This window comes from Filicampus tigris, chromosome 18 (assembly GCF_054856515.1).
Source record: "Filicampus tigris isolate MCC_2025a chromosome 18, RoL_Ftig_1.0, whole genome shotgun sequence".
Taxonomy (NCBI): domain Eukaryota; kingdom Metazoa; phylum Chordata; class Actinopteri; order Syngnathiformes; family Syngnathidae; genus Filicampus; species Filicampus tigris.
This window is the reverse complement of record NC_141234.1, coordinates 2,011,068-2,038,458: the sequence shown is the minus strand read 5'-3', so window position 1 is coordinate 2,038,458 and position 27,391 is coordinate 2,011,068. Positions and strand designations below refer to the sequence as shown.

The 27,391-nt window shown below is 49.4% G+C and overlaps 1 protein-coding gene across 2 annotated transcripts; it reads left to right on the top strand.

Moving 5' to 3' along the window:
* Positions 1-1,970: 1,970 nt before the first annotated feature.
* Positions 1,971-27,040, top strand: sdc3 (syndecan 3). 2 transcript variants are annotated; one of them, XM_086014777.1, is made up of 6 exons: positions 1,971-2,642; positions 20,019-20,109; positions 21,804-21,976; positions 22,028-22,600; positions 24,493-24,694; positions 26,139-27,040. In XM_086014777.1, the coding sequence occupies exons 1-6, from the start codon at positions 2,577-2,579 to the stop codon at positions 26,303-26,305; spliced, it is 1,272 nt and encodes a 423-aa protein (XP_085870903.1). In that variant the 5' UTR covers positions 1,971-2,576; the 3' UTR covers positions 26,306-27,040. The 2 variants fall into 2 exon arrangements, with proteins under 2 accessions (XP_085870903.1, XP_085870902.1); XM_086014776.1 differs by having other exon boundaries at positions 1,972-2,642; positions 21,804-22,600.
* Positions 27,041-27,391: the final 351 nt, after the last annotated feature.

Genomic DNA, 27,391 nt, shown 5'->3' with positions numbered 1-27,391 from the left:
CGATCACAGATGCTTGAAAGACTCAGGAGCTTTCTTGGCATTAAAGCATAATTGGAGTAAAATAGGGCAAAACAAAGCAGCGTCTGTTTTGCATCACAATACCATATGTTCAAGTTGCGTCTTATTTTTGCTCATTTACAAGAGAAAACAAACCAAACATAACTGGGGCATGCACATCTACTGCAGGGTCAACACAAGTCAGCAGATGCTTCAAAGTTTAAAACAAGACCAAAACACTGCTTGGTTTCATTTTTTTTGTTTTTTAGTCACTTTTTGAATATTTTATGCATTTTGTGGACATAAATGAACAAATAACAGCAAACAAACACCCAGCTTTGATGCTTATTTTGGACGTTTGTACGCCAAATAATGCATATTTAAATCAGGGGCGGAGCAGATTGACATACTGCCCACCCAGTGAGATTCATGAAATATATACTTTTAAATATTTAGTAAATTATTATTAACCTCCTAAGGCCCAAGCTGTTTTTTGTACATGCATTTTTTTAAATTTCTTTTTGTCATTTGAGTTTATTGGAACCTAATTAGATGAAAAAAAATAAGCATCATCTTTTTTTTTTTTGTATTGTACTGTATTTTGTATACAATACTATGTAATACTCTTCTGAGACCACAAGATGGCAGTGTAAGTGCCCACATGTGTCCAAAACACCCACAGTTCCACCGTGCACACGCTTGTGGACACAAGAGCTAGAAAGTGCTGTCCACGTATGTGGCCACTAAGCCTTAGGAGGTTAAATTATTTTTGAACTTGTGTTTCTTTGTGTGTTTTTATTTTTTATTTTATTGAATATTAAGAATGGCATAATTGTGGCTGTCTAAGCAAGACCTGAACTTCATATTATTCAGTTTGTCATTTTATTTGAATACACGATGTGTCGGGACAGGAGGATTGTGCTCAGTGAAAGAAATATTCCGGCCCCCTCCCCGATTTTTCCAGGCCCACTCATTAGCCACGTTCTGGCTCCGCCCCTGAAAATGGAAAATGTTTCATCAAACAAAACCATTATCAATTTTATTAGACATAATAATCTATTTGTGTCTCCAAAGTGAGAAAGAAAATCCCTATAACATTAACAGATTGAATCCAAATATGTGTTTTTGTATATTTTTTTTGCCCCCAAAATTATATTTCATAGCAGACTGCTACATTTAAACATTCTGTTAGATAAGAGCTTGTAGAAGTCACAAACATCACAATTTCAACACTACTAGATACATTTTTGTCTCCAGAAAACATCACAAATCCACATACCCATGCTGTTTTGTGTGCGTGTGTGTTTTTAAAAAAAAGTGTTGCTAATTTTACAGGATAATGTTCCATTGAAACCAAACTATTAAACAGGAAAAGATTGGGTTGGTTTTGTGGTGCACTACACGAATGTTTCCTGAAAGATAACGCTTAATCCATAGTGGGGGAAATGACAGTTGGTTTAGAACGTTGTTTCTTCCTCTACTTAAAAAATATATATCTCTGTATATTTCGTCCCTTCACAAAACCCAAAATATGATCGTTTTCTCCACCAGTGAACATAAGCTTGAATTTGATTTAGCACAAACACGTGTTCAAGGTGAATCCCGTAAAAAGCAACGTAAGGTCATGGAAGCACTCTAGAAAGAAATAAGAATAACCTCTATGTCGTGAAATGACGAAATGAATAATGGACAGGCGCGAGTTAAGTGCGATATCCACTGGATTAAAATTCAATGTGGGGGGCTATTTTTAAAAGCCTTTCGCCTGTGTGTGTCTGATGAGCACCTGATCGGTTGCTAGGCGACCATGCAAATGAAATCTGACGTAGTAGATGGTGCGTTTGACACACCTGACCGGGCATCACTTGGGGGGGCGGGGGGGGGGGCGTATAACCGAAAAGGTGTGTACCCGCCCCTCTGAAAAAAATTAAATGCACCACCCCCCCAATGACAATTTCTCCTTCCTTGTGACGCCAACGTGAGTGATGCGCTCGGCAACACCTAACCGGACAACAGCGGCGGGCGTTTCGCAAAGGCGTAGGTGTGTAGCCGCCCCTCTTATAATCAAAACAGCACTCAACTAACCAACCCCTGGAAGAAAAAAGAGCGGGAAGACCTCCACTTCCGCTGCGGGTACCTGCTCGAGCTGCAGGGGGCAATCCTCTTCCGCGGAACCCCCACTCGCTCCCACCCTTCCCCCCCCTCAGTCAACCCCTCCTCCCGCCAGACTCACGGTTCCAGGCGGCGTCTCCATACGGAACATCCTGCCTTCTTAGCGGCGAGGGGGGGAGGAGATAGCGAGCGAGCGAGCGAGCGAGAGAGAGAAAGAGAGCCGGAGGGAGGCGAGACTAGCCAGTAAATCTATCAGGAGCGAGCGGAGAGGCGTCCTGGAACTCGAGAAGAGGAGGGGGGACCTTCTTTTTCTTCTTGGGTCTGGGCTTGTGTGGATTTTAAAACGTCGGCCGGCGGCGCGCTCCGAAAGTTGGACCCTTCCTTGGACGCCTTCGACGACTCCCCCTCGAAGGAGGCAGCGGCGGCTACCACCAACCGGGAGGCTGTGGCCGCGTACCCCGCTCGCGAGCATGAGGCTGCTGCCCGGGTTACTGCTGCTGGCGCTGGCCGCTGTGCCGTTGGCTCACGTCGCCGCGGTAAGTCGACCAGCCTACCTCCCCAACTAGCACCCCACCTACCTCACCTCCCTTACCTTGCTACCTACCTAACCCCACCATGTTGGATCCTTTGTGTGCACGCGCACGACCACATCTACTTAAGAGTGCATGTGCGCATGCGTCATTAATGAGACAGGAGTGATGATATCCACGAGGAAATCCTGCACTCGACCTACATATGATATCAGACCTGTGTCGGCGTACGCATGTACGTTCGAGTGTGCGCGTACGTACGTACGTACGTACGTACGTTCGCGTGCGTGAACGAGTAATTAGTGGCTAATCTCTAATTGAGCTTGATTACGGGCTCTGCGGTTTGTGGCGTCTGTGTCACCGGCCTGGCATCCTGGCGTTAATTCGGGAGAAGGGGGTGGGTCGTTTGGTGGGTGGGGTAGCGGGCACATTTTATTACGCGCGTGGAAGTGGATGGATGATGTCATCGGGACCCCTACAGCTCACCCCCCCCCCCCCCCCCCAAATCCTGAAAAACGGGACCACCGTCACAACACGCCCACGTCTTCCGTTGCCGAAAGACCCGCATTTATCCTTGGAGTTGGTGGAGGAGGCAGCGAAGACAGAATCATTGAGAGAAAGGCAGGCAAAGGGCAAAAATAGACGACATTTGAAGGGAGTTCTGTTTGTGACGTCATGGGCAGCCACAGGAATGGAGTTGTTACTTGGAGGAGTTTATTGATGTGAAATGAGAACACTCACAAGGAGCAACTCCGACTCTAGCCTATGGTGGTATTCACTAGACCACGCCTCTTAAAGGCACACATCCCACATGTCACGGTCCAACTTTTCGCTGCAAAAAGCCAAAGAAAAATCTTTAATACGTTGACGTTATGTGACTATTTGACATGTATCGTCCCCCTAAACTTGTTTGTCTTTTTCATCTTAGCTTCGTTAGCGTTAACATGATCTCTATACATAATATGCAGTAGGCTCTTAAAATGTAAGACAGCTGACGGTAGTGTCGCATGAACTATCAAGGGGATTTGTGTTTTTGCGTGTGTGCGTGGTTTTTGTTTTTAGTGCTAAAAGGTTTTGACACGGCCCACCAACAGTCACCCATACACGTGCACGCCCAAACTCGCACTCGTCAGGATTATTACTGGGTCAGTCGGTTAGCGTAGCTAAGAGCGCAATGGCCTGGACTTGAACTAATCTGCCATCATGTGTATGGACAGGAGACAGGTGTGGACGTTGAGGTGTGCATGTATGCATGCGTGGGTGTGTGGGTGTGTGTGTGAGGCTGTGCGTGAGTGGCAGGCGTGTGTGAGTGAGAGAGAGGCGAATGAGAGAAAGCAAGTGAATGAAATCCGTGCGCATGAGAGATGCCTACTTGTGAGAGCCATTCAAGTGTGAGAGAGATGGATGTATGAGAGCGAGAGAAAGGTGTGCGTGTGAGATTTTTTTGCGTGAGAGAGGTGGGTGTATGATGTCGAAGAGATGTGTGTGGTGTGAGCTTTGTGTGTGTGTGTGTGAGAGCTTTGTGTGTGAGACGAAGGTGGGCGTGTAAAAGATGTGTGTGTTTGTTTATGGGAGGCAGGTGTGTGTAAGAGATATGTGGGTGTGTGTGTGTGTTTGTCAGAGATACAGTATGCGTGCGTGAGATATGTGTGTCTGTGTGTATGCGCGCGCGTAATGTATTTATGTCTACTTCCTGTTATCTCAACTTGTGCTATCATGTCCGCCCGGCTGTGTTTTGCGTGATTTTCCCACAGACATCTGTTGTGTCCCAAGGATGGCCCGTCCATGTGCGAGTGCGTGCGTGCGTGCGTGCGTGCGTCTCCGTTTGTGTGTTCTTCATGAGAGACCCGATTGTCCATCTGTCAGCGTGTGGGCCTCGCCGGGAAAAAGAAAAAAAAAAGTCGAGACTCTCGATGCCAACAACTTGTCCTGGCCGGCTCCTCCGAGGCGTCGTGTTCCCTCCGCCGATCGCAATGATCCTAAGACAACTCCCCCGACCCCCCCCCCCCCAACACTCATCCCCGCTCCCCCCCACCCCCCGGCGTTGGCAGACAAAGCCCCCCATAGTGCGGCCGCGAAAGCGAGAAGGGGCGGCAAAGATCCCGAGCAGCTTGAGCGAGGCGAGATGGAGGCCGAGTGTGGAATGCGGGAGGCAATTTGACGCAGGAAGCCGGGGTGGGGACAAAGTGCCCTCACACACACATACAGGTAGAAAAGACCCCCGAGGGAGGGGGTCCGGAGCTATTTCAGGTGTGTGTGTGAAGGTGCGGGAGGGACTTTGGGGGTGATATGTGGGGGGGGGGCTTCCTGTGGATGGAGGAAATGAAAGAGATCACAGTTCATATCCGGGCCTGCCGACGGCTTGAGGTCAGCGTGGGTGAAGAAAGACAGCTTTCAGACATTACCCCCCCGTACGCCCCCCCAGCCCCAATAGCTCCCGAATCCCCACACACACATCCACAAACACTCACGTCATTTTTGTCTCATGAGAATTTTTGGTTCTCACGGGTCCTCTGAGGGGAAATTCCCATTCGTCATCAAAGCATTTGTGGGACATGTTATTTGTTGGGCCCGGCCCAGATCAAAAACTCCCGAAAGGGGCGATAGTAGTCGCTATTCACAACTAGGGATGTTCAATACCAGTTTTTTTTTTTCCAGACTAATACTAGTACAAGTATTCTTAGAGTACTCACCCACGGCAACCCCCACAAAATAAATTTCAGCCCTTTTTTTTTTTTTAGCCTAATAGCGTACTTCCCTACATAACATTGAAACGTTTTCCAAAAAACAAAGACAAAAAATATTTTTAGCTCAAGAATATTGGATGGAAGAAAAAAAAAAAACCTCACCAAACAGAAAACCGCGACAACAAATTTGAATCAAACCCCAAGTTTCCTTTCGTGGCGTTTGCTGCTGTGAAGGTTCCCACGTTGCCAGTCGTCCTGGCGGCCATTTTGCGTTCAAATTTTTTTCCTCCTAAACTCCAGTGAAACATAAACAAAAAAAAAAAGACGTGGACGGAGAAACATGCTAAGCTAATTTAAGATCCAAAGTAGCCGCGTTTTGCTCTTGGTGGCCATTTTGTTCATGGTTTTCCTTCAACATGTTGGTTGGCAACACTGGGAGTGTTTGGAATGTTTTTTGTTTTTTTTTGTGTGGCGACCAACACGCCAGTTAACCAGTGCGAGCATGCTCGCTCCTACGTAACAACGCACGTAAAAGCCTGTCATTTCGTTATTATCTAACACACACGCACTTGGCCCGTCCGTCTTTAATACTTGCCGTGAGTCAGACGGGGAGACTGTAAAACCCCGGAGGTGCTGTTTTTTTTTTTTCTCCTTTAATTTAGGCTGGTCAAAACGGGTGGAGAAATGCCGCTTGTGCAGAAACTAAACACACACACACACACACACGTCTCCCCTGCAGTAATTGGGAAGCGCAACACACAGACACACACACACACACATATTCTCCGGAGACGGGCTGAGATGAAAATGGAGGCAGCGGAAGGAAGGAGGAGGAGTGGAAAAAGGGAGAGAGGGAGATAATGAGGGGAGTGGAAGGAAGGATGGAAAAGGGGTTAAGTTAATGGCAAGCGTGGAGATGACAAGGCGTGTCCCCCCCCCCCCCCCCCCCCCCCCACCAACCCCCCCAAAAATATAACGTGTCCACAAAAACGCAGCCGGAATCTGGTCGAGGGACGCGAAAAAGGAGGGTGGCGGCGGCGGGGTGGGGGGCGGCGAGGCGAGGCTTCCACCGCTCGTTCCCGGGGGACCAGCGAGGGAGTGAGCCGGCGCTACCTGCTCTCCGTCGCCATGACAACCACCCCTGTCACGGCACTAGTGCTCTGGTTGTCTACGCTCCGGATCACCCTGCTTTCCGTTTTTTTTTTTTCCACCGGTTTTCGTGCCTTGGCCGCCGTCTGTTCCGACGCAACAAATCACCGCCTGATAAAAGTGGAATTTGCGACGGCGCCGTAGTGAGCGCCGAAAAGGCTGCAAGGCCGAGCATTTGGTCAGTTAGCGACTTCCCACTGAAGTCTTTCATATTCATTCACAGGTGATTCCTTTCATTTTTGGCATAAGCCCAACCTAAATGGTACGGATGCATTCAGTGCTATTTTTTGAATTGACAAAAAATAATCGCGTATGGAATCGCAATATTGAGGAAAGAACATGGCAACATGCTTCAGCCCTTCTTCAAAGAGTCTTTTTCCTCCCCCTTCCTGGGGTTTTCCCCGCTCTGTAATTGGCTTAATGAAGGGCAGAGATGTTGGGCGGCGTTTGGGCGACGGGAGAGGGGGGTGGCCAGACTGGACCCCCGAACATGAATTACGGCAGCCGCAAGGGTTTGTTTTCATTGTTTGTCGGCGGGATTATGGAGGACGTTTTGGCGTGCGTGCGGCGAAGCCTCCATTGCCAAATGCCCAGCACAAACGATGGCCGCAGCCATGAAAGCAATTGACAGCGAATGCTGGTTATCTGCGAATGGATCCCACTTCTGACACCAAATGTCCTCCATTGAAGGCTTTGCCTTTTGTGTCGTCGTTTTGTAATGTTCATAATTTGAACTCGTCCAATATTTGACAATACAGCACAGCGGCTGCTTACGTCTGAACCGATTCCTCGCGTCTGCCCCCAAACGCCTTGGGGAATTTCCCCGTTGCGGCGCCCGCGAAGGCGTAATCTGGACTGCGCACGAGTTGTGGAAGTTCTGCGACTGGGTAATGACATGCAAGTGTGTGTGTGTGTGTGTGTGTGTGTGTGTGTGCGCCGTTTATCAGGGCTGAAGGGGATTTTGGTTGCCAAGATTCCAGACAGTGTTGCATTTACAAGGCGCGCGCGTGTGTGTGTGTTCTTTTGGGTCACCAGGTTACAGGACGGACACAGGAAGTCAAGTGTGTACTTCCTCAGTGACGCTTTTATCCAAATGCGTGTGTTTGTTTGCCAAACATGCAGGAAACACACGCAGACAAGGCGGCGCGCGTGCGCGCGTGTCATGTGACTGCATTTGTGTTTGAATTATTCAGCAGACGGAGGAGTGAACCAGGTCACAAGCTCATTGCGCAAACGTCTCCCCTGCGTCCATCTTTTCTTTCCACGCATCCAACCAAGCGTCCGTCCGTTCGCCCGTCTTCTCGTTGCATCGAACCCCTCATCCATCCATCCTGTCTTTTCCATTCATCCTTTTCACGCGTTTAGTCATCACGTCCTCGCATCCATCCCTCCATTCCATCTTCCCCTCACGTCAACCATCCGTCAGTCATCCATCCGTCTCCCCCCTCTCAACACTTCCGACGTCCGTCCATCGTCCATCTACGATTCCTGCATCTGACCAGCCTTCCGTCAGTCTGCTGTCTTCATGCCCTCCCTCCATTCACTCTTTCATCATCTTTTGCTCCTCTCCCTGCCCCCGCGGCACCGCCAGCCAATTCCCCCCCCCGCCCCCCCTGCTGTCTTTTTTCCTAAACAGGAAGTTGGTAACGGCAGGCTTGCCACATGTTACTCACGTCCTCTCCATTATTGGCCGGCCACGAGGGGCGAGCATTGATCCAATTAAACGCAGACATTGACACGCCAGCCTCCCTCTCGGCGCGCGCGCGTGCGTGCGTTTGCGCTCTCTAGCGTTCGACCTTTGAACTCTGCTGCTTGAAAGGCCTTTTTCAAAGGCATCTGCAGTGCGAACAAGTTAATGAGCCGCCGGAGAGCGCCTGTGCGCTTTTGACAAGTTTGCCGATGTTTCTCGCCGCTTGCGGCACGTAGTCTTTCCCAGCAGACCTTTCTTCCTCCGCGTGCGCGCGTGCGTGCGTGCGCGCGCTGGCGGCAGCAGCAGGTGATTCATCCCCTAATCTTTCATTCCAACAGTTGTGGATTAGCTGTAATCTGCGGCCTGCGGAGAGGCGGCCCTCAAAGGCTGCCTGACACCGAGCGCGCGCGTCCTCCGGCGTTTTGTTGAAGTAGACGTCTTGCGTGAGAGCGCGTCAAATCGACAGCTCAGCCAATGTCGCCGGGATGAAACGATGAGAACGGGCGCAGCAGGTGCTTTTGTTCCCAAATCGAGTCGGAAACGAACGAGCGTCATTAGCCGATGGCAATCGTCGGCGGGTGATTATCCGCGTCGCTCGCCTTCATTATTGCGCGGTCGCGGCTGCCGGAGGACGCGAAATGGCGAGTGATTGTCGTCGTTTAGCAGCGTCGTTAGCCTAGCGCGACGTTACAACGCGAATAGCTTGGCGCCGTCCTGATTTTGCACGTTTCTCCCGCGGGGGCCGCTTGGAGTCAAAACGGCTCGGGTGACGGATCCGGCCGCCGGGGTTCCCGCGGAGACGATTAGCCGGCTCGGCGGCGGCTGGAGGTGCGAGCCGGCCGATTGGATCCGCGGCGGAGATGGATTTGAGGGGAATGAAAGGGGATTGAGGTCAGACGCAATCGTGGAGCGAGGCCGCGCGAGAGGAGGAGCTCGCGACGGCCGACGGAAACACGTTGGAGATTTGGACGCGCTTTGTCCTTGTCGTCTTTGTCCTCTGTCTCTCTTCGTCTTCCTCTGCTTCTCAACTTCTGTCTATTTCTTCCTTGTTGTCTTCTTCGGCCTCGTCATCGTCATCTTCTTGTCTTCTTCTGCCTTTTCAGCTTTTTCTTTGAAGCTGCGTCAGAAATAGCCGCGGGCCCGCGTCCCGATTCTGACGTCACCAAAAGTATCAATATTGCGGAAATGCCGCCACAGCTCTAAAAGGGATTATATCGACGGACCGAATGGTTAATCGGCCGATATTATCTTTCGTCCAAAAAATTATGTCACGTGAACAATCGGATTGAACAAAAAAAAAAAAAGTGATTCGTGTGATCTTATTCATTATGTTTTGTCCATTAATCGACCGATTCATCGGTCGTCAGAATCAACCCCGAAAAATCGATATTACTCAGGCCCGAAGTAGAATCATTCTTCTTGTTTTCATCGTTGTTCTTGACCTCTTCCCCTTTTTATTGTCTTCATTGTCCTTCTCTTGTTTTGCCAAGTCTTCAAATGCTCAATTTTCTTTTATGCCTTCATTCTGGCGCCTTTTTTTCTTCTTTCTGCTTCCCCTCGTCGTCCACGTCTTCTCTTCATTCTTGTCTCCTTCAAAATCCGACAAGGCGGGCGAGGGTTGCTGACGACGGGGGGGAAAAGATGGCAGCAAATGAAAGGGAGATGGATGGCTACGCGCTTAGCGGGCGCTTGTAAAGCAGCTCGGGGGCGGCGGAGACGCGGCGGACGCGGCGAACGACCCGGACGGGGATGGCGCGACGAGCCATGGGGGGGGGGGGGGGGGGGGGGGGGTTGGGGAATGCTTTCAAAACACGTACGTTATCCTGTCGGCCGCAAGCGCGCAAGGCTGCCGTCGCCGTTCGTGCCGCTGGCAAATTCATCAACTGCTCAAGTGCGGTTAAAAAAAAAAACAGAAAAGAAATAAAATCTTCGTGTGTTGAAAGAAAAAGTGATGAATGCTTGGAAAGGTGGCCCAGCGACGGCCATCTTGTTTCGGCCGGTCAGACGGCTGACGAAAAGTTTCAAGTCAATGGAAGAAATGTCTCGGGCGGCATTAGCTTGTTAGCTTCTTTGCGAGTGTCGTTTTCCTGTCGCCGGGCGGAAATGTGAAAGGACACGGGGAGGACGCCCGTCAGCCGACGACGGGAGCGAGCCCAGCGACCGTGGCCGGGTCAGCTGCTCTTTGTTGTGCCCCGCAGGAGCAATTTGTTTGCCACCTGGCTTGCGTAGACACGCAAACACACACACACACGCACACGCACGCTTCCATTCCGCATTCAATGAGTTGATTGCATTTTTCCGCTTTGTCCCATCTGAACTTCTCGTTCTTGTTTTCATTTTCTTTTTCTTTGCCGTATTCTTTGGTCCCTTCGTCCTTCTTCCACTTTGATCTCGTCTTTTGTCGTCCTCTTCTTATTTCGTCTTCATTTCTGCGCCTCGTCTCCGTTCGTTGGTCTTCGCCCTCTTTTTCCTGTCTGCTTTTCTTCATCTTTGTCTTTTTCTGCCTTTTCGTTGTTTTCATCTTCTTCGTCTTCATCCTTGCCTTCTCTACCTTCAACCTTTTTTTCTTCTCGTCGACATCTTTGGCGTTCACATCCTTGCTGTAGCCCGCGTCTTTGTCTTCCAATTTCTCTTTTTAACGTTTGTCCTTGTCTCCCTCGTCTCTTTTTTTCATTTTTTTTTTTTCCTCACCTCGTCTTCCGCTTTCTTGTCTTCTTCTTCTTCGCCGTGCCTCATCTTCTCCCCGCAAAGGCACATGACAGTCATCAGCCTAATTGCGCAATCTGTAATTACAGCAGCGCTAGCGCACACGCTGCCTTGTGACTCACACGCCGACTCAACGCCATTCAGCTTCCTCCTTCGCATTTTCGATTTAGCTCTACGGAGAAAGCATTGATTGATTGCTCAGGAGCGCCTCCAGCGTCCCCCCCCACCACCACCCCCACCCCCCCACCACAAAAGCACAAAGGGTCCGCAGGGGAAGCAGACGCATTTCTGAGCCCCCTTTGAAAAGTTCCTTAGAAACGGCAGAAAAGTTGCGGACACAGGCGCCACGCCCTCCCGCTGGTCCTGGCGGGAACCGGACCATTGAGCCAACGCACGCACGCACAAAATAACACATCAATCTGCGTTCAGCTTTGCCATTGAGCCACAAGCTGGCTAGCGCACAGCGCTAACTGCAGCATTTTTCCACCATCACACATCAATACAAACACACACACACACACACACACACACACACACACGCACACACAGAGTGGCACTCCCTGATAGACACCCACACTCCAAAGCGCACAACAGTGCATTATGCAGTGTGGGAGCGGCCGTCATGTCGGAATCTCAAAGCCTCTCTGGCTACACAAACGCTTTCGACACAAACGCGCACGGTAGCTGGAGTCTGGTATTAAAATGTCCCAAATTTTCTGAACGTGTCGCTAGCTGCGGAATGCGTCTGCACGCGCGGTGGCTTCAATTTAGTGGGCGTCGCACACACGCACACGCTTTTGCACGTCAAGATGCATGTTTCATAAGGTCATCCATAATGGAAGACGGCTCCACGCAGGGAGGCCTGCTGTGTGTGTGAGTGCGTGCGTGCGTGTGCCTACACTGTCTCCGTGTGAGAACAACAAGCGAATTGGTGAGATTTCCACTGTAAGGTTAGAACGTTTTTGAAAGTGTTTAAGTTAGGTCCTCTGAAGTGTGTATGTGCATGTACACTACTGTGTGTCTCTTCTGCTGTGCTACCACACCTGATACCCTAACCAGCCTCTCGCGTGCTATACTATTCTGTCCCCCCCCCCCCGAGCGTACGGTGTGCGTGTGTTTGGTTGGCATTGTCAAGTATCGGTGCTTGGTATCGGCGAATGCTACAATTGACGTATTTGTTTTCTGGAAAAAAAGTGGCAAAAACACGCAAAGTGGGGACATTTTTCAGTGTGTGGTTTGAATGTTTTTTTTTTTTTGTGTGACTGTAATGTCCTCTGAAGTGATAACATTCTATGTGTGTGTGCTCTTAATCCCGCTGGATTGTCAGATTAGTGTAACAGCTGGCTGCTACGGGCATCTATCTGTCTCTGCATGACCCCCCCCCAACTGTCTTACCTCAATGTCGGGCCGTAGCACTCGTGGATCTATGAATTACTGTGCGTGTGTGTGTGTGTGTGGTGGTCTCGCAGTGCACTTCCGAGCCAGCTGATGTGTCACTAGACAGTCATGTGACCACCAACCCCCTCGCCCCACCCGACCGAGTCTGCGGCTTCATTATGCAGCCGCTCGCTCAAACTGGCTACGAGCTAACACGCTAACGTCCTTCAGGGCTGAACGGCCGATTGCGTTTTGGACCGTAAACTCTGCGTTTCGGTTCCAAAGGACGTGTCCTGGGCGCCGTGTCCTGGGCGCCGTGTTTGTGGCGCGCTTTGCGGCCGCCATCTTTTTTTTAGAGAGCGTCGTGGCTTGGAAATATGGTTTTCGGAGTCTTTCCCATCTCGTTAATCGTGCCGAGTTTGGAACGCAGATCAAAGCCGGCAGGACAGGGGAGCTCCAGCGGGTTTTCGATGTGAACATTTGGAAGTGAAACGAGTCGCTCCTTGAAGTTAGTGTCAGCGCGAGCCACTTAACGGGCATTTTAATTAACTGCTGGAAGATAAGACGCGTCAGTAAAGTTGACGCTTGTCTGAGGCCAGCGACGATAATGATGAGGATGATGATGATGATTAAAGGATGATGTCATTTGAGAGGCGGCCGTGCGTAGCTTATGCTGCTAACACCCGCGCGCACGTGGCTTTTCTCTTTGGCGCGAAAATTCCCATATGGCTCCGACCTTCGCCGATGGAAACGTTGAACACGACACCTCCGCGTGCAAATGGATGCATCTAATTCGGGCAAAACGCTCCCCGCAAATGCTATAAACACACCCACACATGTATGCGTCACAGGCTACATGTTGGCCTAGCCATGAACGCTAACTAGCTGAGGTGCAACAAATAAAAAACGCAAACCTCGCAAATGTAAAGTCGACATGCTAACCTCTGAGACAAATTCCAAAAAGTTCAAAGAGGCTTTCAGGTTCACAGACGTGATTTATAATCCCCCCCCCCCCCCCTCCCCTCCCCCGGTGTCCTTTGTGCACCTGCCCACCCGATGCTCGCCACTCCTGCCGTTATGTTACCAGATCATTTTTCAACTCGGCTCTGCCGACTTTGATTGACAGGAAACATGTTGCGTTCATTTTCTGGCTCTGGCGCACGAGCTTGTTTACGAACACTCAAGCGTGGAGAGCTGAAAACAAACACACAACACATTAGTCTCCGGCAGTAACACTTCCCTCCCCTTGTAGTGCCAGATAGATGTACCAATGTATTTATTTATTTATTTATTTATTTTTTGCCCACCTTCTCATTCCACTCAAGACCTCCGGAAGCATTTTTTTTTTTAAAGCGCTAATGAGCGTAAAACTTGCACAGCGGGTTCTCTCTTCCGAGCTCACACTCGTGAACCCCCGCTGCCAACAACCTCAAGTTGCCTCACATTTTCTTCATGGCTAACTGCTCAGAGTTTGGACGGCGAGTAGTGAATATAAATGTCCGCGGTGCCGTGAAAGTGCAACTCTTACACTTGTGCAGTTTAATGGGCTCCGGTTCCAGTATCATTTCAGGGTCGGGAACAACCTAACAGAACCCTGGGGGACGAGATGGGGTCGGTATTTGTTCGTTGGTGGCCATCGCTATACTTTCGGATAGCTAGTTGGGGAGGTTGAAGTACGTTTCTCGGGCATCCGCGCAGGCAAAGTGACAAAACATATTTCTGTAACGCTGTCTTGAAATGATGGTTTGCTTAGAGGGTTCAGGAGTCAACAATTGAAGAAATAAATGCCGTAAACCTGCTGCTGAGACGGATAACGTGCTAGCTAGCATGGCTAACGTCAGTTCGTTTCTGCCTTGACGTTACTTTCCAGAGTGGAGGAGAGCAGTGAAGTCGTTTTCATTCTCTGAAAAATAAGCACCTCCACCGTTTTACTTCATTTTGGCTTGATTTAGAAAAATTCACTTGTTTATTTTGTAGTCTTAATGAGGCACCGATATTTGGCTTTTTGACGAATATCGGCATCGGCCTTTTTTTAAAACGCTGCTGGCCGATAATAAATCAATTTAAAACTGTGGAAATCAAAACAAAGATTTGTGAAAGTTTACCATTTCTGTCATTTTTAAATTTTGGAGGACTTCATTTACTGTAGAAAACTACATGGAGCTCAAGTTTTCATTGAACTTTTTAAGACATGCTCACAACCCTGGGTGCTCTCTGAATTTTTTGTTTGAATTTTGTAACAGAGATGTATATTGTTAAAAATTCTTCAACATTATGCAAACCTGAAACATTGTTCAATAAATATGCTTAAAGACGTTGCGACAAAGTTAAGAGTACATTTTTCTTAAGATTTTGATGCCAATATTTTCCTTTTGACTGAAAAATGAACATCGGCTCCCTTGACTACTAATAATCGGTATCGGCCCTGAAAAAAAAAGCATATCGGTCTATCTCTAGTCTTCATTGACTAAAACGTTTACTAATGTACCAAGGGAGCACCTTTGGAATGGAACGTTATCATAACGTCACAATCTGAGGTTCCCGCGTACGCCTCAAAGTTAGACATTTTCCCTTGCGTGTGTGTGTGTGTGAATGTGTGTGAGACGAAGAGTGTGTGCAAGCAGTGCGGCGAGGCTATCTGTGCTAATCTCCGCTGAAGATGGCAGGTGTCTTAACAAGGCTATCACCCGCTAACCTACTCGTGCACACACACACACACACACACACTCCACTCTGCCTGAATGGAAGTGTGAGAGCTCTCAGGCTGGCCGCCGTCCAGACCGCCCGCCGGTTAGCGAGCGGTGAGACGGAGCGTGAAAAAGCCAAAGATGGAGGCAGGAGTGGAGGTCACCGCTGATTGGTTCGGGGATTTACTGCGGAAAAAAACACAAGATGCGAGCGCTAGCCACAATAAACAGGCGGCCTTTATTTTCTCGGGAGAGTCTGCCGGCCCCTTACTACTCGGGCGCTTGCGTGCGTTTGCCGGAGAAGCGCCGACGCAGCAGTCGGCGTGAATCAGCAAGCTCTTTACGAGGCGTGGGCAGCCATATTAGAAATGTGCCACCTCGACTCCATGTGAACTTTTCATTACCTGCTTTAGGGTCATCGTCATTCTCCGTTATTGTTCTGCGGCCGAATAAATCGACAAACTGAGAGATTTGCCGTCCTTCCCCCCCCAAAAAATTTTTTTTGCCCTTATCATGAGTAGACCCTCCCAAAAGTCTGAAGGGAGTCGGCCATTTTCTTTCGAAGCCGCCATTGGCGTCAGTTTAGCTGAGGTCCGTCCTTCAAACGCGGACCACTCGGACAGACTGTTCCCAATTGCGACCAAATTCAAGACACGCAAGCGAGACGGGAGGCCAACGCTAAAGTGCGACGGATCTGTGTGTGGGCGGAGCATGTCGGCAAAGTCGGACAACTCGCCATAAAACCTGCTAGCGTAATGCACATTTAGCTGTGTTTATTTATGGTAGTTGCTAGCATGACAGTGTGAGCTGTTCATTAGGCTAAGTGTTTGCCTCCACCCTTCCACGAGCTTTGAATGACAATCGACCCTTTCACCTTGATTGTCATCGCGGATGTCATTCGTATATTTTGATGCAAACGTCTCCGGGGGGGGTCCCGCTTTGATGCCTTCCGAACGTTCCGCCTTTTTTTGGGAGCGGATCAAGCGACGGGGTGGCACATGGATGCGGAAAGGCAACCGGATGGACGTGACCTCGGTGTCCTTAATTGGATTCTCCAACCCCCCCCCCGACCCGGACCACCCCCACCCCTGCAACGTCTGTCCCTCCATTTAACGATGAGGAAGGAGCGTCGCAGATGGTGTTGCTAGTCAAATGTAGCCCCCGCAGTTTGCGAGATGAGGCGGAGAATGATCGGATAACATCTCCCACATTAAAAAGGGCAATTAACGATTTCTATGTTGCGGTGTGCGTGCGTGTGGGTGTGCGTGCGTGCGTTGGCCGGGCTTTGGCAACCTCTCGGGTTACTGAGGAATGTCTTTGAAGGCGAGCAGAAGCCGCCTCGGATTCTACGACAACGACAACAAAAATGCACTTTCGATGAGATGCTATTCAATCGTGTAGAACGCCGTGCGAGCGCTAGCTTCTATTGTTGTGTAACAGAAACAAACACGGGTAATTGTCAGGCAGGCTTGGCGGTTCAGCTGGGTTGCCCCCCCGCCCCCCCCCCCCACTCAGAACTTGAACCAATTGAGTCACGAGTCGTATGCCTGCCTTTTCACCAAATGCCGCCGCTGAGGTGTAAAGAGGCCGGCTCACGTTTGTGCAAAACGAGTCGTGCCGCGGCGGCGTCGGGGTCGTGCCGCTCCAGCTCGCTTTGCCAACGCCTCAGAGGACGCACCTGTGCTTCGCCTCGCAAATTTGCGGCCTTTTCTTTCTGTAGCATGCTTGCGCAGCTTGCGACAGCTGACGGGACCGAACCAATGTTTTGCTCATCTTGGGCAGGGGAAAGACGCTTCAAGTTGGAGAACGCCAGGGTGGGCCGCGATTGGTCGGTTGGTCAACTTGTCGACTGGCTGCTGTAATGTTTGGCCAACTTGTTGACAGAGAGGAAGAAGAGTGAAATTGGCAGGTGGGGTTGTCTGGTGTACTTGTCGACGGGAGTGAAGCTGTTGGTTCTACAAACTTGTCAACAAAGAGGCCGAGTCGTTTGGCAAATTTGTCACCAGATCAGTCGGCTGCCGCAAAACCATCCGTAATGAGTAGAAAAGACGATATCACCTCTGCCAAGTTTGAATTGCGAGAGTTTGTTTTTATTGCTTTTTTTTTTTTTTTTTTGCAAGGCACACTTTAAAAACATCCAATTTCACTGTCGGTGCATCTCAGTTCACTCCAATTAAAAACATTATTGCCTCCGCCAACGAATAAGCTCTTCAATCTTTGGCTCACATCCAGGATCTTTTTTCTTAGTAACATTTTCACTTTCCGTGTGAATAATACATGACTCATAACCACCCAATCATGCAGAATTCTGTAGATGTCGTGCGTCGATGAATTGTTGGCGTACCTAACGAAGTGTCTAGTGAGAGGATGTTTTTGTATTTCTTTATCGAAATGACCCTGGGGAACAACTGGCTTCACGTCTTGCGGTGGCACGGCTTCACACACTGCCAGAAAGCAGGCTGGCCAGGTTATCATCTTTTTCTTTTTTTTTTTTTTCTTTTGCGAACGGTGGCGGCGGTAGCGAAATCGAGGGCAGCGCAGATGATGCCGACCCCCCCCCCCCCTTCCCGCCACCGCCCCCTGCCCCGCCCCCTCTTTGGGTTTTATCGGTGCGTTGTTGGAGAGCCGGTGGCGTCTCGTTGCGGTCGGTTAGCAATGCGGCGTGGGGCTGTTTATAGCTCGCCGAAATGCAGCGATGGTTGGTCACACTCAGCTCGGATCACTTGGGGGGGGGGGGGGGGACACACACACAGACCACAATCAAAACCTGTCATTATAGCCACTGTAACGCACACGCTGTAATTAGATGCAGTGACGCATTGCTCTCTGCCACACTGTGAATTTACACCACAATATCAGCTCATAAATTGAACACGCTGGGACACAGTGTGATGACATCGTGCTTTTAAGTGTGTGTAAGGGGGGCGGGTGTGTGTGTGTGTGTGGAAAGGGGGGTTGGGGGGCATGCCCACATTCAAACACGGTCTGCATCCAACGCTGAAAATAGAAAGGAGAGACTCTCAGCCGCCGTATGGCCTGGATTTAAGTGTGTGTGTGTGTGTCTGTGTGCGTGCGCTTAAATGTGTATTTAAAAAAAAAAGGGCCCCCAGGGGGTGACTTCTGGTCCTGCCTAGAGGGGTCTGGTCATGGCGGGGAGGTCGCTCAGTCGGGTTTATTTAAGCGTGTGTTTTCAAAGCCACGCCGAGTCTAGATAAGGCAGATGAAAGGAAAGTGGGCCGAGTATGGGGCGAGGGAGTGGGGGGGGGGCTGGGGGTTTCTGGGGCAATAGGGGGTGTCAAGCTGATTTTTGTTGTTTGGATGTTATGCAACACCTTTTGCAAGGAGTTAAAGCGCCACGACTTGTGTCCGGGGATTCTTTCTGAGCGTGGCCCAGCCCCGCATCTCACCCCCCAAAAAAACGATGGGATTCTCTGTGAAAGGCAAAGGTTGCCCATAGCAACGGCCTTCATTGTGAAATCCTTGGATGGCATACACGCACACACACCACCGGCACACCGATAACCAGTTTATTTCTCAACATTCTTTCTTTTATTGTGTTTTTGTACAATACGGCGCAATTTTTCTTGGCCAAAAAAACATGAGGAAAATATATTTGGAAAAATGAATCAATTCAGTTACATAAGTCAAGGTGCCGTTGTATTTTGCGGCCACAAATTAGCACACATAATCTATATCCGTACGGCGGTCATAATTGATTTCTTCTCACACCATGTCATGTCCGGGAGTGACTCTTTCCAGCTAGGTGCGCCCGCCTCTCTCAGACGCAGCGCGCCGAGACGTGCTGGAGTGCGGGGCCGCTCGGGTTTCCAGCTTCCATTATGACTTTATTGGCTTTTAAAGGCGTCGGGTTTCCTGCGTCTGGAACCGGCGGGCGGGGAGGAGCTTCTTTTGCCCTTATGTTTGCACAATTAGCATGACACAAGCTAGCTGGGGCGGACCCACACCAGCGCCGCCAACAATTGCCCCCCCCCGCCCCCCTCCTCCCCATCAACCCCAACCCCCAGGAAGAGATTTAGATTTGCCGGGGAGATAAAAAGTGTGCTTTGGTCACATACGATTGAGTTTTCCAGCACCTCCAGCAAAACGCAGAGTCTGTTTTTTTTCTTTTTTGCTCTTTTGCAGCTAATTAGCAGATAAACCACCTGGAAAGTTTGTGTGTAAATAGGCCATTTTAAGTGACAACACTGCAGTGCATCAGCAGCAGCAAAAAAAAAAAAAAAGGACAAAGGACTTCTTTTTAATGCATCTTCACTTTGTGTACATCATTAAAAATGGGCGCGTCCTGTAAGTGATAAGACAGGTGAGCTAGCGGTTAGCACGTCGACCTCACAATTTTTAACTTCTGCGTTTGAATCTCAATCGCGGCCTTCTTGTGTGCCTTTTCTTCCTCCTCCATTTCAAGAGTGTCTATACCTGCTCTGTGATTGGCTGCCGGCCAGTCCAGGAAGTAGCCTGCCTTCAAACAATTTGACTGATCTATCCGAAAAAGAAAGAAATCTCTCTTGCCAGGAAAAAACGACTAGTTTCAACGCCTAATCGTTATCTTCGACTCAAAAGCTGTGCTGACGAGCTCAAATCCGAATCTTCTGTTGACACAAAAAGCCAAAGAAAAAGCTTACAGTGAGTAAAGCCTTTCATGCTAGCCAAACGAAATCTCGGACGACCGCGGTGAATTTTGTCCAAATTTAGCGGTGTGTGTGTGTGTATGTGTCTCTGCAAATAATGATCTTATTGATGTGTACATTTGTGAACGCTGAGCTATTAGCGCCGCGCTAGCCTGCCCTGCGGTCATCCCGTGAGATCACATCAGCATCACTTTTTCTGTTTGTCTTTGATTTTATTGAAGGAAAAAAATGTCTAAAGCAGGGTGGGAAATTAGCATTTGAGTCGTAACGTTAGCGGCCTCTGGCACCGGCGCGCTGTGGCTCTCTGCCGCTTTGATGTCCCTGCCGTCGGAGGCTTTCATTAAGCGAGCTTCTGCGCGGAGCCAGATGTTACTCCGGCCGCCATCTTGCGTCCCGTCGGGGGCCGAGCATCCAATCACATTCTCTTGCTTTCTCGGCAGGGGCAGACGTGGTCGCCCGTGGATGACGAAGGCTCGACGGCGGACGACTTCTACGATGACGAGGACCTCTACTCGGGATCCGGCTCTGGATGTAAGCGCGCGCGTGTGTGCGTGCGTGCGTGCGACTCCGCGTGTGTGTTGCCGCCGCCAGCTGCTGCCTTTCAATCTGCTGACCCTCAAGACCTGCGCTAACCACCCACCCGTCCCCCATCGCAACAGCGTCCAAACAAACTCCGTCCCCACACGCCACACAAAGCGCTCTCAATGCACAATTACGGCCGACGCGGACGCACCCGAGCAAAACCCGACCACCCTCCCCGAGATCTTATTTGCCCTAATCAGATTAGAGTCCACACAGATTAGACCATCGCGCACCTTTCTGGCACAGCGCATGTTGGCATTTGTCTGGCGTGCGTAGGAATTAGCCGCTTAGTCTAAAGCGCATTGCTGTAATTGGGCCTGATGTTCTGATCTGCGCTACTAGCATGGGATGCTCGCCATAAACAAACTGAAAAGTAGCTACTTGATGAATCCAAGACAAATTCTATTGTAAATTGCGCTCGCCAACGATGTACTCCGTTCCCCCGGGGGGGGCACTAAAGCGCAACACAACCTCTCCGCAAGATGCGTTTTAAAAAGGCATCAAGGTTTTCAATCATGCAAATTAAAAATCAAAGCAAAACAACAGCAAAAATTTAATCCGGATCTGATCCAGATTGCAATGTAAACGATGGCCCGGAAATGGTATTGCCGGTGTTCAATAAGGCCTCCGTGGAAGTTTTCACTGTTTGTGTTCCGACCGAAGAGTTCCACCATCTTTGAAATTTGAGTTTCCACAATGATGAATAAAAGGTTCATACGAGATGCCCCAATGTAAGCGGCTTAGTCGTTTTTGCGTATTGTCTGTGCGTCCAACAAATGGAAAGGCACTCAACTAAAAACATAACCCCTTTGGTGGAGGTAATGAGAGCGGCGGCGGCGGCGGCGGAAACGGCCGCCTGGAAAATTGCTTTAACTCCACCGGTGATGATAGGGATCAGTCCGGCGGCGGCGGCGGCTCGTCTTGGTTTTTGACAGGGGCTCCATTGTGGGAGTCCATTTTGTAATATCCTCTCCTGCCCGCATGCCTTTGTGAGCCCACATTCAATTTGCTCCTCTTTCAACCGCCGCTCAAACGCAATGAAAGCTGCGCTGGGAAAATTAATCTCCTCTCTGCACTTGTTTAATACTCAAAAGCCCCTCTTCCGCCGCACTCTACCTCGTGGCTTTGCCACAGTTGTACTTCACGCCTCAGTCGTCGCGGGAGACTGTCAGCCTGGATTAGAACAACGCTGTGGACGGGCTCAAATGGCATTAGCTTGCGTCTTCATTTCGTCTCCCCTCAATTCTTCTTGTACTGGCAAAAAACAAGGGCGAAAATTGTCGTAGAAAACGAACACAACGCGACATTCTAAATTTCACGCCATGCCTTTTCAGCAAAGTTCGTTTGGAGCAGCCGGCGCTGCGTCTCATCAAGAAAGTTGGACTTGCTCTACTTTTAGTTTGTCATTCAATTCAATGTCCTGCTCAAGTTGCATTCAAATGTTCTGCTCTCCCTCTCACCACTTTTTCCGTAAAGTTTCATTTGAATGTCCGGCTCTCCTTTTCAATAACGTAACATGACTAGGTCCCGCTTTTCTTCTCAATAAAGTTCCATTTGAATGTTACGCAATAAAGTTCTACATTAACTTACCACTTGGCTTTTCAATAAAGTTACATTCAAATATCCCTCGCTCTTCTTTCCAGTTCCCGACATCAGTGTGAGGCCGACGTCAGTTCCCGTATCCTTCACCACGGAAGATCCCGTCCCCCAGTCCACCACCCAGGCCACCAGCCCCGCACCCTCTGCTGCACCTGCGGCCGAGCCCAGCGCCGACCCCGACCCCGCCGGCGCTGCCGCCGCCGCCGCCACCATCGCCACCACCACCACCACCACCACCACCAGCGTCGCCGCCACCACCACCAGCGCCGCCACCACCGTCATCGCCTCCTCCGCCGCCGCCACCACCCTCCTGCCGACGGAAACCGACGGCGAGAGCGGCGCCTTCTGGGAACTGGAGTTGGAGAAGGAGAAGCAGCTGGAGAGGGAGCGGGAACGGGAGCGGGAGCGGGAACGGGTCCGAGAGATGGAGCGCCAGCGGGAACGCGAGCGGGAGAGAGAACGGGAGCGCGAAAGAGAACGGGAGCGAGAACGGCAACGAGAGCGGGAGAGGGAGCGAGAGCTGGAGCGCATACGGGCGGCCGCCGCCGCCGCCCAGACCACCGCCGCCCCCAAATCCTCAGCTCCCGTCATCGCCGTGACAACCGTAACGCCCACCGAAGAAGAAGAAGAAGAGGACGTGTACCTGTCGCCGGAAGCCACGTCGCCGTACGCCACCGCAGAGGAGGACGTGACCACCGGGGAGGAGCGCACCACCGCCGCCCCGCCTACCACCACCCTCAAGACCAGGTTCTCCTTCAGGCCCAGGGTCCCCGTGGCGACCACCACGCTGAGGGCGCCCACGGAGAGAAGCACACGCCCACCGCAGCCAACAACCACGCAGGTGAGACCCCAATACTGGATGTCATCTAAAATTATCCAGATTAAAAATGTTCTTTATGGACAAATAATATTTTTAAATATTAATATAAATATTATAATAAATATAAATATTTGATAACATCATCCCAAATTATCTATATGAATACTTTGTTTTGAGTTATGGACATTTTTTGAAAAAAAAAAAAAAACGTCTTTGTATTTTAAAAAAAAAAAAAAAGCAAGAATTTTCTCTGTAATTTGATATTGACATCCAAATGAATAGAAAATAAAACAACAACATCCCAATCTTTTTATTGTGGTCTATATATGATAACGTCACCTTAAATTAATATTAAAAAATATTTCAAAAAAATTCATGCAAACCCTGTAAATCAAACCAAATTTAATCTGAATCTGATCCAGATTGCATTTAGTCACAATGTAAAGAGTCTTAGAACTCCTTCCATCTTTCAAGTTTGGTGAATGTCCAACAGCTGAGTGCTGCACTTTTTCGCCCAGTTGGAAAAAAAAAAAAAAAAAGGGCCCTTTCTAAAATAGTTTTAGACTTCTTTGAATCATAACAGATGTAACTATAAAAAAAAAAAAAAACGTCCGAGCGAGAGTGAATGAATAAGCGCAGTTTTCGTCCAAGCAGCCGAGCAAGTTGAGATCATTCGGGCCTGGGCTGCTCCCGCAAGACCTCAAATAAATCCTAGTTTATATTTCAGGATATAGTTTCATGTGTACGCGCCTCTGTCATTACCTAAATCCGGCAGCTGTGCGCGGTTGTCGTGGCCAAAAAGTGCACACACGCACACACACACACAAACACACACACACAGTGGCACCTTTGTGCTTGCCACCGACGCTCTCCAGCAGCAGCAGCAGACGCAGCGTTTACTTGAAAAAGTGACTTTCATCACCACAAAACACCGTCCGGTCGTGTTTGTAATCGCTTTGCGCGCAATGGATCTTTGTGCCAGAGATAACTCCATGCAGACACTTGTTAGAGGCATCAAAACAGGATTGATTTTCTTTTTTCATCCTTTTTAATGGGATTCTGTGTGTGTGTGGGGGGGGGGGGCGGGGGGGTTTGTAATGCAAAGTGTCTTTGTTGTCAGAACCGCCTTTGCAAGAAAGTTACATTAATAGAACAAAGGCGTTTATTTTGCCATTCCAATCTGGAATGGCTACAAACAACATGAAAGCCGCGAGCAGCCGTCAGCGGGCCCGAGTGGCCACTTTTTTTTTTCTTTTTTTTTCTCGGCGACTCCTCGAAAATGATCAGCAAATTGACGCCGCGGTTCGCCTCCATTAGACGGCGTGGGCTGCGATGCTTCGCCGTTTAATGTTTGCCCGTGGAGGACACCTGCTTCTAATTGAAGCGCATTCGGGAGAATTCCCTCACAAGTAGGAAACGTGGAATTTTGGCCGCTTCAAACCAAAACGGCTGACTTCCTGTTCAATTTCGGCTTCGGGTTTGTTTGGAGGAGAAAAAAATAAATAAATAAAAAATCAGCCCCCAACACCAGTTTGAGCGATCAACACAAAATTGGGTGGACATGTCTATGTTGGCATGGTGCATGGAAAAGTCTCATGGACTCATAGCTAAAATAGAACAGGAAGTCAGCCATTTTTGTACTAACGCATAGCAAGGTGCCAGGATTTACAAAAAAAAAAAAAAAGAAAATCAGTCAAAATGCAAAAAAAATAATTTTGGAAAAAAAAAAGTTGTTTCGCCTGTGCCGTTTCATGAGGGCAAAGTTGGACAATCATTTCATCTGTATGTTTGAGTGTGACAATACGGCATAACTTCTTCAACGTTCACCGATCCCAACACAAAGAGGCTCGTTGTCCCCAGCGCAAAGTTGTGTTCCACGCAGTCCGTCCCTAAAGTGGTCTCGGTGTCCCCAGGCACGCGCGGAGGAGGCCAACAACGAGCTGGGCGCGGCGGGGCCCAGCGGCGACTTTGAGATCGGCGAGGACCAGCGCAACGAGCTGGGCCGCGGCCTGGCGCCGCAGGATCCCGACCTGCTCGGCAACACGGTGGACGCCGGCAGCTCGGCCGCGCAGCTCCCGCAGAAGAACATCCTGGAAAGGAAGGAAGTCTTGATAGGTTGGTTTTTGTCTCTGCTCGGCCGTGGAACCCGCCGCCTGCAACCCATTGCCGCCGTTCCCGTCAAGCAGCGGTGCGCTTTGCTTTTAGTCCTCCTCTTGTTGAACCTTTTTTTTGAAAATTCAGCCCCCGAAAGCCAGTTTCACGCAGCGACATGACATTTGCTTGACGCGTGGGTCATGAGCAGACCCACAAGAAAAGTCACAAGAAGCCACGTCGCCTTCGGGTTTTTTTTTCCGGTGGCGGCCATATTGGAAGCACGTGAACTAGGCAAATGCTTGAAGCCAAATTGCAAAGAATTAAATATACCACTATCGGGTGTGGGCGGAGCACACGTTGTTGTTCACGTTGTGATCTTCCAAACGAATCTCAAGTGGAACGCTGGATGAAACGTGGCTTTTTCGCTCCCGTTTCCGCTTGCCGACCTTCCTCCCTCGCCTCGCAAAGAGGTTTTGTGGCTCGGTAGCGACGGAGGTTCCAACTGGTCTGACCTCTGTGTCTCTTCCAGCCATTCTGATTGCTGGACTGCTGGCTGTGGTTTTTGCTGATTTCCTGGTCACTGGTAAAGAGCAGGAGGCAACAGACTAGAGGCTAGACTAGACCGTGTGTGGGTGTGTGTGTGTGTGTGCGTGTGCGTGTGTGTGTGTGGCGTTGTGTTTGTTAGCAATCCAAAGCATAGCAGTCCTCCCATTCTGTGGTTGGAACATGAGGACAAACTTGGAACAGTTCACCCTTGTTGACAAATCTTCTATTGTCTGCACATTTTTTATTTTAAAAAAAATAAATAAGTAAGTAATAAGGGCATGGTTGAAGGCCCAGCTGGTGCACAGCATCATGGCCGCCGTCTTGGAACAAACACCACCCACGTGCTGAGCCCAGGCAAAGGTTCCAGACAAAGAGTCTTTTCTCTCTCTTTTTTTTGTTTTTGTTTTTTGGAACTAATGAGTTTAGCGTCGTTTCCCCAAACCATTAAATGAGCACATGTTCCCATCTCACATGACGTCAAGTCAAGCGCTCCCAGAAGAGTGGAAGCTGTTATAGCTGCGTCACATTTTTGTCCATTTTCACTTCCTGTAGCCGTGATGGCCGTGCACGCCAATACATTTGATCCCTTTTCCTTTCCTGTCCCGATATTTTGTGTCCATTTTCACTCCCTGTAGGTGTTGACAGCCTTGTGTCCCAATACCTCGGTTCATTTTTCACCACCTAGCAAAAAGACTTTTGATTGATTTTCACCAAATATCAGAAGTACAAATGGGCAAAAATATTGAGACACATGGCCATTCCACTTACAGGAAACATTTGGACTTCCTGTCCCAATACATTTGACGAACACTTGTCCTAATATTTTCCTCTTTTTTGTGGGGGGGGGAACAAATGGAACCAATGTTATTTTCCGACTAAAGTTGCCGCCCCCTTTGTCTCTGTTTCTGTGTGTGGTCAGCGGTCATCGTGGGCGGCGTGGTGGGCGCCCTGTTCGCCGCCTTCCTGGTCATGCTGCTGGTGTACCGCATGAAGAAGAAGGACGAGGGCAGCTACACGCTGGAGGAGCCCAAGCAGGCCACCGTCACCTACCAGAAGCCGGACAAGCAGGAGGAGTTTTACGCGTAACGCACAACCGCCGCTGCTACGAGCACCACCGTGACGCCAAACCTCCTCTTCCTCCGCATCGCTTACCCCCCCCCCTCCCCCCCCCCCCCCCCCCCCCCCCCACACACACCCCTCCCCCCCTCTCTTCCTCTCGTCTGCCGACCACGAGAGCGCCTTTTTTTGCGGACTCTGAACTTTCTTTTCAATGAAAGTGTGGAAAAAGGAGACCAAAAAAAAACAACAAAGCAAAAATATTCTTTAAAAGAAAAAGGAGAAAAAAAACACGTACACGCATTATTTTTATTTTTTTTTTTATGTTGTTATTAATATTCTCTTGTTCTGTATGTGACGATGATATGATTATTTTGTAAGAAAACCATCAAAACTAAACACGTTTATGTGTGAGGGCGTCTAAAGGAAAAAAAACAAACAAACAAAGGTACCTTGAGGTTTTTAGCCAAAAGTAAGAGGAGAGGAGAGCAGGGTACGAAAACTCCTCGCCCAAAAAACGAACGAGAATCTGATTGGTCGCAGCGAGCCTGAGGTGGAAAGGAAAGGTCTCGTCGGTGCCTTCCGTCCTTCTGCTCGCGCACGCGCACTCACAGGTGGCTGTGACCACTCGCTCAGCGCTCGACCAATCAGAACGCGGCGCGCTCTCGTTGCTGTACAAAGACTGGTGACAGATAGTAATAATCCATAATATATCCATCAATGTTTTGGCCTGGATGGTTGAATAATAATGATAACAATGCTGTATTGATAATAATACTTAAACAAGAGGATGTGTATTTAGCTGTTTAAAAAAAAAAAAAAAAAGTTTATATGTAAATATCAGCATTTTCCATTTCTTGCATCACTAATCATTTGCATGAGCTTTTTTTTTTTGTATTTTTATTTTTTTTTATTTATCTGTCATCACTGTAGATGAGCTGTGCTCTCATCACGCACACACACACACACACACACACACACAACCTCTTTTTGTCAATTTTCACTTCTGGTCACAATGTTTATTTTCTCTTTTCATTTACGAGCCCAACATTTTTTTGTCCATTTTCACTTCCTGTCCTGATATTTTGGTCCTTTTTTTTTTTTTTTTGCTTCCTG